The sequence below is a fragment of the Amphiura filiformis genome, chromosome 11, assembly GCF_039555335.1.
Source record: "Amphiura filiformis chromosome 11, Afil_fr2py, whole genome shotgun sequence".
NCBI lineage: Eukaryota > Metazoa > Echinodermata > Ophiuroidea > Amphilepidida > Amphiuridae > Amphiura > Amphiura filiformis.
The window spans coordinates 39,972,531-39,991,514 of NC_092638.1; the positions used below are offsets into that span (position 1 = coordinate 39,972,531).

The 18,984-nt window shown below is 35.4% G+C and overlaps 1 protein-coding gene across 1 annotated transcript; it reads left to right on the forward strand.

Moving 5' to 3' along the window:
- The first annotated feature begins 13,516 nt into the window (after positions 1-13,516).
- Positions 13,517-15,215, forward strand: LOC140164837 (GTP-binding protein Di-Ras2-like). The gene has a single exon (XM_072188215.1). It carries the CDS (start codon positions 13,738-13,740, stop codon positions 14,461-14,463), a length of 726 nt encoding a protein of 241 aa, XP_072044316.1. The 5' UTR covers positions 13,517-13,737; the 3' UTR covers positions 14,464-15,215.
- The last annotated feature ends 3,769 nt before the right edge of the window (positions 15,216-18,984 follow it).

Here is an 18,984-nt window from a genome sequence, read left to right on the forward strand (position 1 = left end):
AAACCTTTTATGTCAACAAAATGGAAGTCTCCCGAAAGCTCCTTGAGCCACTCTTCAGTGAAGGCTCACCAGCATTGATCACCAGCAAACCTGATATTATCAGTCCGGTCCGACTGCCTGATCATGAAGTACTGCCGAATCAGGCAGCATGTTACCGAGTTAGGCAACACAGGCTTTGGTAACCCTTCCGAATTCGACAGACTAAGGACTAAATTATTCATGGTGATTTTATAAAAGATCAGGGGAAATTTTACTTTGACACACATGAGCTACATGTAAGTTGACAATTTTTCACCGGGCGAAAAAAAATTCCACCGGGAGAAAAATAATTTAAATAACAAAACAATTTCTAACGGTTTTTTAAAAGTTTGATTTAAATATGCAAATTAACTTTATTTTAACTAAAATTGATGAAACATTACTACTAATTGTACATTCATTGATAATTTTATATATTTTACCTACTTCTTTACTCTAAACCAAGAAATAACGGTATATTAAAAGATGCTCTATTTGAAATAGAGCATTGCATTGTGGGATACCATACTGCCTGACTCGGCAACATTCTGCCTGATTCGGCAGTACTTCCTGATCAGTAGGACTTAAAATTCTAAAATAGGTTTCACTAACTGGAGGTCATGCCTGAACCACAATATGGTTACTTTAATTAACTGACCCCTCTGTCGTGAATGGCAGCTTGACAAACTAAGAATAGCGTAGAGGACACAATCCGAGAACAGCCACATTCCTACCATCAACCTTCTTCACATGATGGCCTGCCTCAAGTTTGCTATCGAAATTGTATGATATATGCCTATGATTGTACTTTCATTTGGCAAATGATCTGTCATCAAGACTATCCCTGGATCTCGGAAACAGCGATGAAGACCTTGCACTACGGTGACCGAGTGATGATCTTCTTAGGGTGTGAGATCCAGGTGCTTCCACTAAATTCACTCATAATTCCAGTGATTAATGTATGCCTTATCACCTTTAGCCACATATAGATTAAACTTGCCTTGGTCCTCATTCTAAGTATATAGAAGGTTTGGACCTGAATATGTCAACTGGTATCAATTTTGTGCATGAAGATTCCGGGACCCCATCTAGAAGACACCCTGGAATACCCAAATGTTAATGGATTAACATTGAAAACACATTCATCAGAGTTGTCATATTTTGTGGCTACCTCATCTTTCTTATTTGGCTCTTTATTCATTATCAATGCCACTGTACCAGCGCGTATATCATTAGTGGTGACGTCAGCAAGTCTTTTGGACCTTGGATGATCTTCAAGGACGCTCATTCCATTCTTGAACTCTAAGAACCATTTCGTTGCTGTTGAATACCAAGGACTTCATTACCATTTACAAAAACTCTACATTGTTCAAGTTTATTTGAGTTTTCACCACCGTCGGGAGTAATTTCCATGATGACCTTGTATTCATTTCTGGTAGTACCTGTGAATTCATGGAGGTAGGCTTCCTCTGAACAGTGTCCTGCCCATATACAGTGATGCAAAAATATAATATCTTTGCAGTAATGTTTTGAAGGAACATACTGAGTTCTACGAACTTTTTGACCGGCCCTCTTATTAGACACAATAACAGCACAGTTGCTGCCTGTTTGAAGAAAAACATGTTTGTATTCAAAACGATCTATTAAATAGTACTAAAATGATCCTGCATAAATCTGTTCCGGATCCAAAGTTTGTTATGAAATAGACTTAAAAATACTTCATTTGATTTCATACTTGATTGTGATAATGTGATAATAATAGTTCCATCTTGTGAAACCAATGGGATTAACCATTCTCTTTTTGCGTGTGTTTTAACACACTGTTATCCCAAATTTAAATAAAAATAAGCAATACAAGGAAGTCTCATAATAGCCTAATCGCTCAATTATTTCGAAATAAATTAGATTTTCAAAGGCTTATATTAGAATTATATTTCATAAAAAATGTAAGCCACCTGCGTGTTTTGAGAAAATTCCGATGTTCTTCCTTTACAAATTAGGTTAAGCATTTAACATTTCATTCCAGATTAACATTTTATTAGTTTGTTCTACTTCGACAGAAACCATCAATATTATACTTTGCCAATCTAAACTCCTCAACAAAAGTTTGGAAAGTTTTTCAAGCATCTGTATCTCAAATTATTTGTGACATATTCATATCGTGTTGCATATCAATGAATAGCTACAATACTCCCCTTTACAATGACACCCCATTTGAAACAATAACATTTTTTTACTGCTGAGTACACGCCTTTTAAATGTAGTGGGGTCTCAAACAGAATTGGCCAAATTGGCCATTATTCTGTGCTCAAACAACGCTAGCCACTAATGTCAATAGCGGGTAGAAAAACCACAGGCAGCCACAACAGTCAGGCACCTTCTCCTCATGCTGCTCACCGACCTGGTTACACGTTACTGTGGGATGCATTCCATTCATCAACAAGGATTCGTCGCAGGTGATTCAATGTGGTTGCATATGGGCTTCTCTGGCACGTACAGAACGATCATGCTGGTCCCACAAGTGTTCAATCGGGTTGAGGTCTGGCCCCCGGGTCTGGCCTGATGGCAGGCCATTTTGGCTCTACTCCCATATTCTGTAGGTAGTCGTTGACTACCGTGGCTCTGTGGGGCGAGCGGTGTCATCTTGGAGGATTGCATTAGGTCCCAGATTGTGAAGATATGGGATTGCAGCTTACTGCACAGAATAATACTCAATTTGGAAAATTCTGTTTGAGACCCACTACATTCACAAGGCGTGTACTCAGCCATGAAAAATGTTATTGTGTAAAGAGGGTGTCATTGTAAAGGAGAGTATTATAGCTAACCCCGTATTGTAGCTAACCATTGATATGCAACACGATATGAATATGTCACAAATAATTTGAGATACAGATGCTTGAAAAAACTTTCCAAACTTTTGTTGAGGAGTTGACATGCAAAGTTACAGCAACAAATATTTTGCAAACGGGTATGTTGCACGTTTACCGCGTTGCTATGGTAAAATACATCGGTCAAGTTATGCTATGCAGTAGACAGTTTGATGAGTAAATACTATCTGGTTGATGCTGCAATAGCTGCCCTATAATAGCGACGCTATTACAGTAATCATGGTACAGTACAGTACACAGGTAAAGATAATGATTGGTTTGTGTTTAGGTAATGAGCTTAGAAATGATGTAATATGACATAACGGGATGATTATTCTAGAAGGGGCACAAATTATACATAAAGCCTGGATAGTAAATGATCAGAGGAGCAGTGAAGAGTTATAATAGGGAACTTTGTACAACTTATGTGGAACAGAGGTTACCATAATTGAAGTCTTCAAACTTCGACTCACGGGTCTTGTGTGTTGTGAACGCCAATAGCGGTTTATTGTTTTGTCGTCTCAAAGAAGTCACAGACTGCTCTAACAAAGTGTGTTATCTGACTGCCAAGTGGAGCAGATAGCTTGCCCAAGAGATCTCCGAGACAGGAGCTTACGGTCAACATAGACGACCATTTGGAAAACACTAGCATAGCAACTATAGTGAAAACATAGTCTTCAGGGTTTGTAATAGACCAAGGTTTTCCCTTGGGTAGACATGATCTCGGACATTGCTAGATCTTGAATCGAGAACTGACACCATCAAAGGAATCTCATCAGATTGTCAGACATATCAAGATCTCCAAGATTAGATAAGTAACCATAGCAAAAGGGAATCTGTATAGTAATATTACGTTTAATTCTTGTATGCTATTGTAGCTTGATTTGATTGATAGCCATACTGCACTAATTAATAAATACTCATAAGTTTTTCTATGTAATAAATAATGTGTTTGCGTGTTTGGTGTAGAGTGGATTCGGTAGCAGGTGATTTTAGCCTGGGTATTTTAGTGACCATAACAGAATCTTATCACTTTCTGTCTAATAGGTTTACACCTGACTTGGCATTTGGATATTGGCATGTTTAGAAAAGGCGAGTTACCAGACCCCGTTAAATGCTGCAACAATACTATATGTGTTATACCATACATCCTAATATTTTACACAACTAAAATGTGGACATAATATTCATAATATTCACGAGAAATATAAATCATGATGCTCAATGCAAACGCTAGCGATGTAGGTTTGCAAACCTCGTGTTTTATGCCTTTACTTTATTCAAAATGTCCTCAAAACGATGAAAACCAAACTTGGCATAATAATACAGAAACATAATACGATACTATCCTGTAACTTTGAATAAAATATTTGTCATTATTAATATGTATGGCAAGAGGGTCTGTGGCAAGCCATGCGACACCCGGGCTACCCGTCAAAGACCGTTGATCTTCTAAGAGCACTCTATGGAACATCTCAGATTCAGATTCAGATTCAACTTTATTTAACCACGGAGGCCCAAATCAACCCAAAGGTTGTTCTTCCTTGGGGCCGTGGAAAAAGCACTGTAAGAGTCAATGGAGAGCTTACACCTTGGTTTACCACTAGGACAGGAGTTTGTCAAGGATGTATACTGTCGCCAAAACTTGTCAACATTCTACTGGAACTAGTGTTAAGGTTGGCTATCCAAGATGAACAGATATGTGCAAAAGTGCCAGGGCAGTACATCAACAACTTCCGCTTCGCAGACGATATTCGGCCCTGATTTGGTAAAACGATCTAACTTGAAATTTGGACATTTTGAGATAAATCCATATCTTTGGTAATGTGAGGGCGCTCTTTCCATTTGTGACATCCTCAAATCACCACCATGCCACCAAATAATGAGATTTTTATATTTTCTAAGATATTAGATCTGTTTAATAATTTATTTTATTCAAAAAGAAAAAGGTCAAGTGTTCAAACTTAAAAGCTCTTTTTCTCGAAACAGCGATTTTAATTTCAAGTTAGATCATTTTACCAAATCAGGGCCGTATTGTCCTCTTGGCTGAAACAAAAGAACACCTACAGTTTCTGGTTACAAGAGTTGATACATTGATATTCTGATTGACGAGAAACCTCTCAAGCAGGTGGAGGATTTCGTATACCTGGGAGGGGTAATATCAGAAACCCCCATCAATGAAAATGATATCAAGCGTAGGATTGGTCTTGCTATGGGATCCATGCAGAAGCTGAACCCCATTTGGAAGTCGAAAGATATCAAGAATTCAACCAAACGTGAATTATACCGAGTACTGGTCCTATCCATCATCACTTATATAGTGCCGAAACCTGGACACTCAAGAAATCAGATGAACAGAGACAGCGAGTGTTTGAAATAGCGTGCTTGAGGAAAATATTAGGAGTCACAAGAAGAGACAGAATCCGAAACACTAGCATCCGGGAGCGGCTGCATTACCACAAAGAACTGACTGCAACGATCATGACCAAAAAACTCAAATATTTTGGTCATATGAAAAGAATGAACAACCGCCGTTACCCAAAAATCCTGCTCGAGGTCAGATAGAAGGCAACAGACCCAGAGGAAGACCTGAGAAAAAGTGGACATCAAGCACTTCTGTACAGAGACAGAAATACCATCAGTAGCAGCGGCAGGACACCTGGCCACCAACAGACAGCTGTGGAGACTCAAACTAGCTGTGAAGCCATCTCCGGGACCTATCCCAGGAGGACGGCTTTAAGTCAAGTAAGTCAAGTCAATATTAATAAAAAAAAACGAAATCTAATAAAGTTTCCATATAACCGGCTGTTTTATGTAGTGGTACCGCTTTATTCAAAATGACTCTTGGTCTCGCCTTTTAGATGGGGCTTAGCAACTGTAAGATTTTACCCTCAAAGTGAAAAGGGTACAGCAAACTTGACAATTTAGACAAATTATTTAAGCACGTGTTGTTGGGTAAATATTCTAGAATGCTATGAAATTGAACTAATAAGTTAAATATTAGAAACTTATGTCTTCTATTGTCTTGCTAATTTCCTTTTCCTTTATGTCCATGTCCCTATATATATGCATGTTTGTGTGTTGTCTTGTCACTCTGCCTTTGATAAATATCCTGCTAGGATCGAAAGCTCAGGCCCCTAAAACTTTGAAAGTTAAATATTTATTCCCTTAACTCCTGCATCCTTCATCTGTGTGAAATACCTTCGAAAGAAACTTAACACTTGAGCCCTTTATGTCCTTTAAGAAATATGGGGTACATACACTGATGGATATGTTCTTCTTTCTACTTTCTAAAGAAAACATTGTTAATTTTTGAAGACGCTCGTTGCTTATTGATTCGTGTACTTGTTTCATTAGTAGAACGCAATGTTTTTGTTTTGTCTCGTTACTGTTTTTCTACAACATGCTCAGTAAACAATTCAAACTAGACCTGTCTCTAACTTCTTATGTCATGAATATTAACCTTCGTCCAACTGAGGCAATTTTGTAATACCAGACTAACTACGAAGTGGGGTATTGCAACTTCGTTGTAATCATTAAATGTAAATAGCGCCATCAGTGTTCAACTTTGCTTACACGTTTATACAGTTCTACATGCCATCAAACAACTGTGTGAAATCACGCGCCCAAAAAAGGGAAGGGTTGCAAATAACTTCTTATTAGTTCGTAGGTTTTACGTTTTCTGAGGTGTATTGACATTTCCACGCAGAGAGTTTTGTTACCGATTCCACGAATTAAACGCCAGAATAAATGAAGAAACAAATGGTTGATCATGCCATTCTTTTATTCATTATATGAAACTATTGTTATTATTATTATTATTATTATTATTATTATTATTATTATTATTATTATTATTATTATTATTATTATTATTATTATTATTATTATTATTATTATTATTATTATTATTATTATTATTATTATTATTATTATTATTATTATTATTATTATTATTATTATTATTATTATTATTATTATTATTATTATTATTATTATTATTATTATTATTATTATCATCATCATCATCATCATCATTATCATTTGCTACTTTTCCAATCCAAATTCAATCATAAGACTAGACAAAACACACCGGAAGAGCGGGCGGAAGAACCATTCAAATATGGGACGTGCATTGTAGCTGATTGTCATGATATCGTATTTTGCATTGGGACTTGGGCGTCTCGGGCCAATGTCCGATGTTTATGTCTTCAAAGTACAGCCCTACTTTTACTGTGTTACTGTGTTACGCCGGAACTAAATAAGCCAGACATGCCATATGTTTCAGTTCTTGTACAATTTTTTAATCCTAGGTAAAATAAAATAGAACTGCATAACACAGTATTAAATGTAAAAGTGACCAAAACGTGTAAAGTCGAATTTTTCACAAGCTGTGTAAATTTAGTGTAGCATTTTCTCTGTGTAGCTATAGACATCGGATTTACATTAACACGCTTAATGTGAGCATGTGCGATTTAATATGTCAGAGACACTTTATGCGTTAAAAGCAAAAAAAAAGTAGAATTAGGTGAAAGTGGGTCGAATGTTATCCACAATGTCTAATAATAACCCAATACCTGGATCTGTAGCCACTATCCAGGTCTTTAGTACTTTAGAACACTGATTGTAAATTCAGTCTGCTGCAACATCATCGCCAACAATAGTTTAGGGATAGATTTATTTATTGATGGATTTCATTTATTCGAATTAACAACATTAAAAGATAATTGCACAAAAGTGTGGACATCTTAAGAGAGTATTGTGAAAAATACATAAAAAATCTAATTAAAAAAAGAGGCAGCTTAACAACAACATCAAAATGATTTTTGAAATAAAAAGATTAAAATTCCAAACTTAAAAGGGCAGTTCGTGATCCACAGCCTCGTCCCCCCGCTTTCTCAAAAAAAGTTACATAAAGTTTATGTACCAAATATTTCTTGCAGATTAATTCGTTTAGCAAAAACATCGTCAAATTTGAATTTCGTTCCGGTGTACCAGAACAAAATTACAACACTGGCCTTTGGAGAAGTGTAATACATATAATCATGCATAACTCGCAAACGCAAAATCAGAATCAACAGAAATTGTGGGAACAAGCTTTTTTCGTAAATATTTACTGACAAATGTCATAAAAAAAGGATGCTAGGATCACGAAATCCTCCTTTAAATGTTGTTAGAACAGGACCACACATAGCAATCATAGATAAATAACAACCTATTTCCAATGTGGTCCGCAGGGCAAACATTTAAAAAGGCAGGCACATATTTGAGTGGAGCACACAAACTCACAACCCAAACTTGGAAAACCAAAAGGTACTATGACAGTGCAATACCTTACCTAACTGCAATATTTAACATGTTTAGTGCCAATGTTTTCATATTTAACCATGTGTCGCTTTTGTTTACAATATTGCCTGTGTTGCCTCTTTTAATTATATTTCGTGCGATAGTATTTGAACCTCTGATCTGATAGTGTGCTTTGACATGTTTTATTGGTCTTGTTGCTTTGGAGCGATTAAACATGCCCTCATTAGAGGGCTGGTGCTTTTTTCCATCTGTTCCTCTCTCACCTCTCTGGGATCATGATGACTCGCCCCAACACGACTTAATTCTAATAAACAATGAATGAATGAATGAATGAATGAATGAATGAATGAATGAATGAATGAATGAATGAATGAATGAATGAATGAATGAATGAATGAATGAATGAACGAACGAACGAACGAACGAACGAACGAATGAATGAATGAATGAACGAATGAACGAATGAATGAACGAACGAACGAACGAACGAACGTACGAACGAACGAACGAATGAATGAAAAGTATAACAATGATGTTTAATAATTAATCTATGTTTTGCGTAGAACTAATAAATCAGCAAGAGGCTATCTTTGTTGCTGTTATTCGTAACCTTGCCTTTTAATCACGCTAGAGTAAAAAGTCACCTTCACACGTCGTCACGGAATTATGAAATATTAAAGATCTGGAATATAATTTTTTTTTTGGTTTAAAAAAGATAACCAACAATCAATCATTCAATTAAACCATTGAAATCAAATTAGTAAAGGTGACTAAAATTACAATAACTTTACTATTGAAAATATTGCCCCTTAAGGATGATGTTTTGAATACCTTTTGCATAAAATAATCTTTTTACAGCGAGAGAGTGTTACATTTTAAAGGATAAACAAGAAGAAGAAGAAAGGTATATCAGCATCAAGGCGTACTATATTGGATTTATAAGGGCGCTCTGCACTGTGATGATTTCTAATAACACTTTATTGAACCATCACACAATATCTAGATCGTAATCATGGTGTTGACGTGCCCATATATAGCTCAAACTACATACGAGTTTCATCGAAATAAAGAAGAAGCTTTGATGACTATCAAAGGCTCGTAGGTACTATACATGATCAAATCACACAGGATGAAAGACTACTCTTTAATCTGGATTATGAATCCACTTGCTAATAGCAGTGATATTATAGTAATTACAGTAGTCAAATGTCAGGAGGAAAGTAATATATCTATATTATTATTGTATATGACTAGTATATTCCAAATCACGTGGGGGTGAGGTGCGGTGTGTGGTGATGGTGCATTAGGGTGTATAATCGCGGATCATTCAAAAAGTTCTACCTCCATCATCACATCTCATTTTTATCTTACGTGTCAGGATATTAAAATTACCCATAAGTATACTCTTAAATCTTGGCTACAAAATAAATGTTTTTTGATGAAAATGTGTTTGATGAAAATGTATTTGTTTAAATGTATGTTGGTTAAAGCAAAGACGGATTTGGTATGTCGGAAACGGTTAAAAACTGAAGATAACAGTTTAGTAAGCATCATACTGTAGCTTTGGAAAATTTGCATAAGATGCGGTTGTCCAACTGCTTACACAGGATAATGCCTTGGGACGTTTTATATGTGAAAAAATATCGAAGGGTACAAAAGACACACAAATATTAGTGAAATTGACCAGATTTAACTAGACTACGTTAAAGTGTAATTGGTAATTACGTCCTTTAAGTTATGCTGCAGATAGGTTAAACTATACTTTTTCTGAATCGCGGTGACCACGGTTTATGACAAAATCTGAGCAACTGAAAATTAAACCGTATAGTATGAAATTTGACCTCTGGTGACCTCTAGGGACATTTTTTTGAATTTTAAAATAGCTTATCATAGCTTAATATTTTCTACGCATTTTTCTGATCCAAAGATGTCGATTAGAAATGGATAGGTACCCTTAAAGGGCATATCTATTGCAAAAACAAGTTTTAACTCAATTCGAAGAGAATAATTATTACATTACAAGTTGACATTCGTTGCGATTTTTTTATTCTTATATCTCCTGAAAAAAGAGAAATCGTGTTTGTAAAATGCTGCCTCGTACACAAATGTACGGTCCTTCCCCGTTCGAAGCAAAATTGATTTCCATGGCAGGAGACTGTGACGTCACAGAAAAGTAAATGAAGAGTCATGTTACATACACATGAGCCCTGGATATGAGCTCTTTTGACATTCAGTCATGTGTATCATATGCGACCTTGTACAAGGGGGTGGAATTAGCACCAACTTTTTTTCTGCACCGCTTAAAATATGTAGCTGACCTATCTTAACATATAAATCAACTTCATTTTGAAATCAAATAATTCTAACCCCCTGTACATACCCCCTGAACATTTGAAATTAAGGTTGCCGAATTCGGAAGACTTGCACTGTACAACAGTATAGGGAATTTGTGACCTTTGGGATACCATTGTTTAAAAACAATTTATTACCACAAATGTGGTAATTTAAGAGTTTATTGTTTGGCATACATAAAAACATATATTGTATAATAGCAATTGCTAAGTTAGTAATTGGTTGATAATTATGAGTATGTAGTGTGCGTTTGCGTCAGGTACATGTTTATTTATGCGTCTCATTTGAAAGGTGTTGTCTAATAGCCAATGCCCTTTCTTATACATCATCCACTAAGCTACCTAAGCTACCTTTCATTATATAGATGTTGATCGTGATCATAAGCAGTATCATAAAGGTTACAGACTAGCAGGGTTAATTGATTGAAAGGGCGAGGATAAAGTATGCGCAGTATACCTTGACAGGATGCATAGAAGATAGACAGACTAAAGTAACGTCTCTTTTTAAAGTTACCACGCACCCAGGAATCCCTTTCAAAGGATAATGTTGCCAAAAATACTCTTCACAGATGTACTTTCTTTTACATAGAGCTAGCTGGATTCTTGACCAGACTGTAAATTCTTTAAAAACTTTACAAACATTGAAAATGAATTATTACTTGTTAAGTGTTTCTTATGGCTCACCATTTTGCCTTAAGATAATGGTATACAGTAAGCCAAAATATTAAGGCACCAGTTGTGTTCACCCCTGTATATCCTAAACAAAGACAGATATATCATAATTGGAACCAGCAGCCAATAGCTGCATCTTTTAGCTCGAATTTAATACCTCATTCGTTGAAATTGTTCAAGAAAATAGACACGACGATCTAAAAACCCAAAGAAGATGCCAATTTAAAAGTTGCAGTTTGCTCCATCGCATGGCCTGTTGATTTGTACACAAAGCGTTCACGAAGAAGAGAAATAGCGCCGTGCTTCCATTGATTAGCACATTAAAACTAGCGTCGTGCTTTCATTGATTAGAACACAAAAGTGCAACTTTTGATCACTAGCTTTTAGATCACTGTTTCTTTAATTATCAACCAATTTCAACAAACAAGGTCTCAAATCAGAGCTAACGGGTACAGGTATTGGCTGCTTATTTTCATTGTGACATATTTGTCTTTATTTAGGATAGACAGGGGTGAACACAACTGGTACCCTTAATTATTTGGCTTACTGTATATAGTAACTGATGATATATAACCTATATTAGCGAGGACAGCTTCTTGATTAATTCATGACTTCGTCCAAATGCAAAAGAGTAGACAAAGTAATTGATCGTCCGTTGTTTCTGCTTGGTGGGTAGGTCTACACTGGGTAATACTTGTGTGAGTATAATGAGGTTACTACAGGGTACGTAACAAAATGCAGAAACAAAAGGTTGTCTATACCCATGGAGGAAGAAACTGGATGTGTTGATGACAAACATATCATGAGCGTGATACCTCTGGATAGTATAAATCTGATAGTACATGGCTTGGGAGTTGGGATGGAATAGCTATTGAATAGGTGCGACACATTGTCTAGCTGAATATACTGGCCCGGGGTCGGTAGTTTCATTTGATCCGTATTTGATTGCATTTACGCTGTCTCTTTGAATCCGAGTCCCAGAAAACACAAAAGAGATGGCACGTTTTCGGGCTTATAATTTGCAGCACAAAGCAATGTTTTATACCTATTAGTCCTGGGGGAGTTTCACTGTCATACCCTTGATTACTTTTAGTGTTCTTCAGGTTAACGGTCGCTTTCATCAACTAATTATGTATGTGATTTATATGCGGTGTATGGATTGCGTGTAACTTTATAACTAGGATTGCAATGTAATATGAAATTGTGTTCCGTCGTTTTCCTGAATTTGAAACGTAAAACGAACTTAATTTGGTTGTTACCGTATGGTGTGGATAATATCACCTGCCAAATGTCTCATATTAGATGAAATACAATCAGTAATTCGAAACAAGGACAGCTAAATTTTCCTTGCAGCAAAGCAATTACAAATCTGAACATACGATAAACTATATCTATCAGAAACAGTATACGGTTTAGTTATATATTATGTAATCCAATCACATAGCCGATTTAACATTTAATTTTATAATAATATTATTATTTCATATAATGAACATATATACAATTATACAAGTATAACGTATTATATCATTATTATGTATTGAAAACGTAGTTTAATCCGGGGATTTTTTATAATTTCACATGCGACAACATTATGTACTCTATATAATACTGAACTGATTAATGGGATTATACGCCTCGTTGAGTAAAATTGTACGCACATTCGTAGAACAAAATTAACCAACTTTCAATGCTTAAACCATGTGATAGTAACATTATGCGATCGTTGTCTTCATTTATGAATTTGCACAATTTCAAGTTTAATTAGATGATATATTATACCTAATTATTACGCTGATGAATTGTTCAATGCACTTTTCAAAACCAGGACTATATGATTGATTTTAACGTCAGCTTGCTTGTTCATATTGTTCTTTCGCTTTTATTTCATTACAGGTCGATTCCACATATGGTGTTTGTTGACCGATATTATCTTCAATTCTGTCAACTACAGTCGATGTTAATATCTCTCGGTGACCTAAGCAGCAAACACTAGCTGATAAAAAATCAACTGATATTGCATATTGATACTCATCAGATCAAAATGTGTTCCGTAAATGCCCTTATTTAACAAGAAGCGTAAGTGAGTTGCTGAAAAGTATGATATATGTGCACGAGTGTGGAGGCAAATTAAAACTGCCTACAGCTAGCAAATGGAATACCACGTGGGTTGCAAGCGTCTGCGCAGTTGTAATGACGGAAAGTGTGTGTATGTGAATGATAGATACGATTCAATTATTATAATAATGAGAACAGCGCATGGGCGACAGGTTGTAAATTTCAGTCAACGGTTGTTTTTCATCATAGTTGCATGCAAACATAGGAGGCACAGATCAGTTCACGTCTGTGTCTTACTGATTGACTTGCCTGGTAAAACATCTGCTCAACCGACATGCATGGGGTTAGCAAATCTATAGCGCATTATTTTCTACCGTGTGTAGGACGCTTCACATGATTGTCAAGACAGAGGATATAGGATCAAAAGTGTGTGTGTTGTCTACTGAAGGGATTTCTGAAATCAAATGGAAATGGGGGACGAGCAACGCTATAGGGTTGTTCTCTTCGGAGCTGGAAAAGTAGGCAAAAGTGCCATTATTGCACAGTTCTTACATAATGAATTCAAAGAAAAGTACAAAGAAACTGTAGAAGATCTCCATTGCAGAGAGTACAACGTAAACGGCAATTGTATTAAGGTGGACATTCTAGATACATCAGGGACTCTACAATTTCCGGCAATGAGAAGGTTATCGATATCTACGGGCCATGCTTTCTTGTTAGTGTACTCAATTGACAGTAGAGATTCATTTAAAGAGATCGAAGCAACGTATGAACAGATACGCGAACAGCGGGAAAACTTTGATGAAATTCCAGTGGTCATAGTTGGCAATAAGAAGGATTTAGATTTGGATCGCGAAGTTGACAGTCAAGATGTGGAAGATACTATTGCTTCACACAGTTGGCATTGTGCTCACATAGAAGCGTCAGCCAAGGAAAATTCAAATATTCTTGATATTTTCCAAAAGCTATTGGAGCTTGCCAATATTCCAGCTGCGAGGCAGCTTAGTCCAGTATTGAAGCGACGTATGAGTGAAAGAGTTACTTCAAAACGTCGAAAAACTGGCGATACATTACATACTTTTAAAGAAAGTGAAAAGGAGATGTCGCGAAGTAGATCGCTTATTAGACGTGTTGGACGACCTAAAGTCAAACATGTAGATCCGACCAAAAACGACTGTATTATCTGTTGAAATAAACAACCTCACTCCTCGGATATCAGTTCTCAAATCTACTCTAGATATCTACAATACACAACGGAAACAATTATGTTTATAATGGAAACGGTTTCGCAAATGTTCAAAAACAAAATCACAAGTTTAGTATACGATGATGTCCACCTACATTCAACAAAAATCTCACTTAATGGTCCTGCTATACTCTACATAAATACATTTCCGAGATACGCTGAACAGTGAACTAGTGAACAGTGTAATGACACGGATAACGTTATAGAGAGTGGCAAACCAATTAATCCATTGGAGACTACGCTAAACTACACTACACCCCATTTAACTCCACATCCAGCTTTGGTTTCTTTCATCAATCGTCATGTCTTTCAAAGGATTAATTGTTTTTCTTTAATTTACTATCTAGTATTATACTTCAGGTGTAACTGTTATGTATATTAATTACAAGGTCTGTCGTTAAATAAGTATCTTCTTAAATATTTGTCGGATTTTTTTGGTATAAAGAGCAAACTCAGCTATTGGATACACAGTATTTCTACCCATGTACATACGCAAGGAATATATATATAATTATATAAACACGCGTTGTGATTAATACATTGTATACCAAACACTATATTTGTATACTTTCGTATCATTGGATTTCTGATGTGACGCAAAAACAAAATGCTTTTGTATAAGTGACTTTTGAAATTGTCATTTCATTCTAAAAGCCATGCAATATTGCTGACATATCTTCCACGCTATTTGCGTCTAAATGCGTCAAGCGTTTTTTGTTTTTGTCGTTATTTTAAGGATTATAACAACTTGAGCGTTTGCTGAGTTGGTTGGAGTGAATAATTCGTCTTAAAATAGAAACATGTACTTATTCCGTATGCGCTATATTTGTGGCATTTATGAAAATAAAAGGAAGTGTAAGCTATTTAAGTAAATGATAAATTATAATAAATGTTGTTGTTTTTTATCTTTCCGGGAAAGATACTAAAATGAAAATAATTTATTTTTAGACACCTTTTAATACATTTTGAATGGAATTTTGAATTTGGCCAAAGGAATTCACATTTTGTTAGACATTTAAAAGTTTGTTTTTTTAATGTACTTGTATAATCCAAAAACCTTAATTATGTAGTATTGAAAATGGAGTGGAAACTCGTTCAAAAAAACTCCTACAATAACATATAAATCCATTCCCTTATATTTGATAGGCGGAGACTATTAATATGACTAATGATAAACACTTATAGGAATCAAAGATTCGCGATACCAACTCCTCCGAGAATATCTTCTCCCTGATCACTGACCAAAAAGATTGCTACCACGCATATTGTTTTGAAAGCCGCTAGTAGTTAAGAACCTATGATATTATTTAAGTACTCCAGGTGTATCAGCTGTACGATGATACCAAATCAAAGAGTACATTACGTTATTTTTCTCCGTAAGATTTCACCATGTTTACATTTTTACTCTATGATGAAAACTGGTGGCGCTATACTAAAAGCTAACTACCAAACCAAAAACGCAATTTGAAAGTAGTAGAAGTATTCTGAAAATATTATTGGTTGTTATTCTTATGAAAGGTATTAACCTCATTTATTCCCTATTTTCAAGTTTTCTTCATTTCATAGAAAGAAAAATATCTTCTGTTCTTTCTTTTTTCATTTCACCTAATTTCATCAGCAGCAGATTAATGAGCGTTATATCGTGTTTTAGTTAGGCTAATTCGACCGCTACGAACAATATTAATCTTTAATAATCATTAACTTGACTAGTATTTACGACAAACTAAGTAACATGTGTCAGCTTGCCATCGCTTACCGCGACCGATGTAAAAAATAAATTCAGCTTGACATTTTCCATTATATTTTCTTGTACCAAAAATAGTGCCAACTTTATGTCTCCTTAAATATATATTACGCATCCAGAGATTCAATTAAATAACAAAATACAATGCATATTGAGTGGGTTGTTATATTGGCATGCCTTCGCTTTCATAGAAAAATAACACAAGTATTAATCTATTAGCGCTTTGTGTCGTTTCAATGAAGTCACTACCAAAATGAAATAAAAGCAGTAATTTAAATGTCAACCATTCTCCGCTTTCTTACCATACTTTGAATTCCTACGCAAACAATGTCCAGTGTCTTGTTAATTATAATACAAACCTGAAATTATAATTACATGTCCATGTATACTACAGTTTTGTTTTAGATTTGGTTTGATTTCTAGTTTTTTCATGGATCTTCACAATCTTGCAATAATCCTGCTTTTGTTCTAAAAAAAACACGTTTCATTAAACTGCTTTAGTGTAAAGTGCCTTAGCCTCCACCGGCTTCTCTGTTCTTCTTAACAATGCACTTTTAATCCCCAAATCAGCCAAATTAAACAAAAGCGAATATACGGACATGTTTTTTCATACATGGTGTAATTGAAGATGTTAATTAAGTTCTGATTTTGTTTTATTTAAATTGAATCAACTTCTGGGACCAAAGCACTGATTTAAGTGTTACATAATATTTTAGTACTCATTGAGACTTTACAATTACTAGTGCTTTCTTTAAATTTCCTACGGGAGATGAAAACAGAAGCTATACGGTGTATGATAAAGATGAAATGGTTATTGGTATACCCTATTTCTGTTAGTCAAATAAGTACCGTTAGTAGTCCTTATATGATTGGCTATAAAATGAGTGTTTTCTTTATCAGCCAAATTTGATTAGAGACTCTGAGACGTATTAAATATTGCAATGTATTGAGGCAATATCATGGGACACCGAATACACATCAATGTGGCATACTTCAAAATGCAGATCAATGTTCACTTGATTTGGAACTATGTGACGCAGTAGCGAATACATGCGAGTCTTACAAATCGTAACAGACGCGCGTCTTTTAAGTGTTACATCACCAAACGATGCTTTAAAACTCATGGTGGTGGAAGAGCTCGCGTAGAGCAGTATCGCGGTTCGCTCGTTGGCGTCCACACTGGTGAATATCAACGTAGATCTGCTCTCTTGTCTGTATTGTCCGAATATCTCATAGACTGACTCGATTTGCCATCATAGTAGTTCTTCCTTTTGGTTGATTTTTGGTTCATCTAACGCATATTTTCCGCATCATAAATTACTAAATTGATATAAACTGAAAAGTGCTTTATATTTGTAATAAGTAAATTTAATAATCAAGTTTTCACTTTATTATTTGCAATGGCAGTCGGCTGTAATGACTGCAGGTGTTGTGTAATATTTGACTGAGTTTGCAATTAGGACAATCATCATGACCACTCTCGTAATACAAACACATGTACGTCTCTATAGTCTCTAATGAAATGTAAGGTAATTGAATAAAGTTCAAAATGTTAGCTGTTATTATAGAAATAATCATCTATATATCTAAACCCACAACAAGGTTTTAACGGATACTTCGTCGGCTTGAAAACGTTATCAAACCGATGTCTGGCTCTGACTTCATCATTTCACATCTGACAAAAATTTCAATCCGACGCTTCGGATTGAAATTTTTCGTGACGGAGTATCCGTTGAAATGTGCTTGCTAAAAGTTATGAATTCCCTTCATGAAAGCCTCTCTACTGATTATCATCTAAACTGAAATGTAATTTTTTATGATTGAAATTGTAAAACATTTATTCAAATATAAACAACAAATTTACGACATGGAAGACCTTGAAAGGTGCAAAAGGTTTAATCGAAGTCAATCAGGTTTCGGATAAAAACATGCACATGACAGCGAATGCCTGTATGTTGTCGTGAACACTGCAAACCGACACCGAATCTGTGTAAGCAAGTTTATAGTTGTTTGCTATTCGCCCGTATGCGTAAGTCACGATGGCATACATTATTATACCTGAAGAATCGTGAAATGTTAGCTGAAAGGAATATATAAGATACCCAATTTATAGACCCACTGTTATGTTGTTATGTAATTGCGTATTAAATGTATTTTATCCAATTGGATATGTTATAATCTAAGGCACCACAATATAACATACCGTCAATCAGATTGTATCGAGGCCTTCGAGGGGGCTTCATAAGGAACGAATACGGTACGTTAAAAAGTGGAATATGACGGTTATGTGATTATTAATTACACGTTTGTTGTGTCATTTGCATTTTATTTTTACACAAAAAATGTGTAGAATCCAAACGTTATACAAAATCATTTTTGCAATGTTTCGACGCCATCATGTCAGATGGAACTAAAATACACAAACAAAAATAATATTGCGTAGCATTATCATACTAATGTACATGAGCATATTATAAAATTATATTATCTGTGTGTGTGTGTGAAATCAACCTTTAACTAAAATGCTGGCTCTAATCCATTAAAAGATTATACTAATCCGACTCATTTATTAGTGCTATACGTCTGGCTTTGGCTTAGTAATGTCTCCACACCAATCATGGTATGAAGCCAATCGTGCATAAGTAATGAAGGCGATATATCATTTGAAATATAAACAACTTTATCATCATCTTTTTTGTACAGCCGTTTCAATTTGAAGAA

Excerpts from the sequence above, each read along its gene's own strand:
- LOC140164837 (XM_072188215.1), top strand. The coding sequence starts at position 13,738 with ATGGAAATGGGGGACGAGCAACGCTATAGGGTTGTTCTCTTCGGAGCT.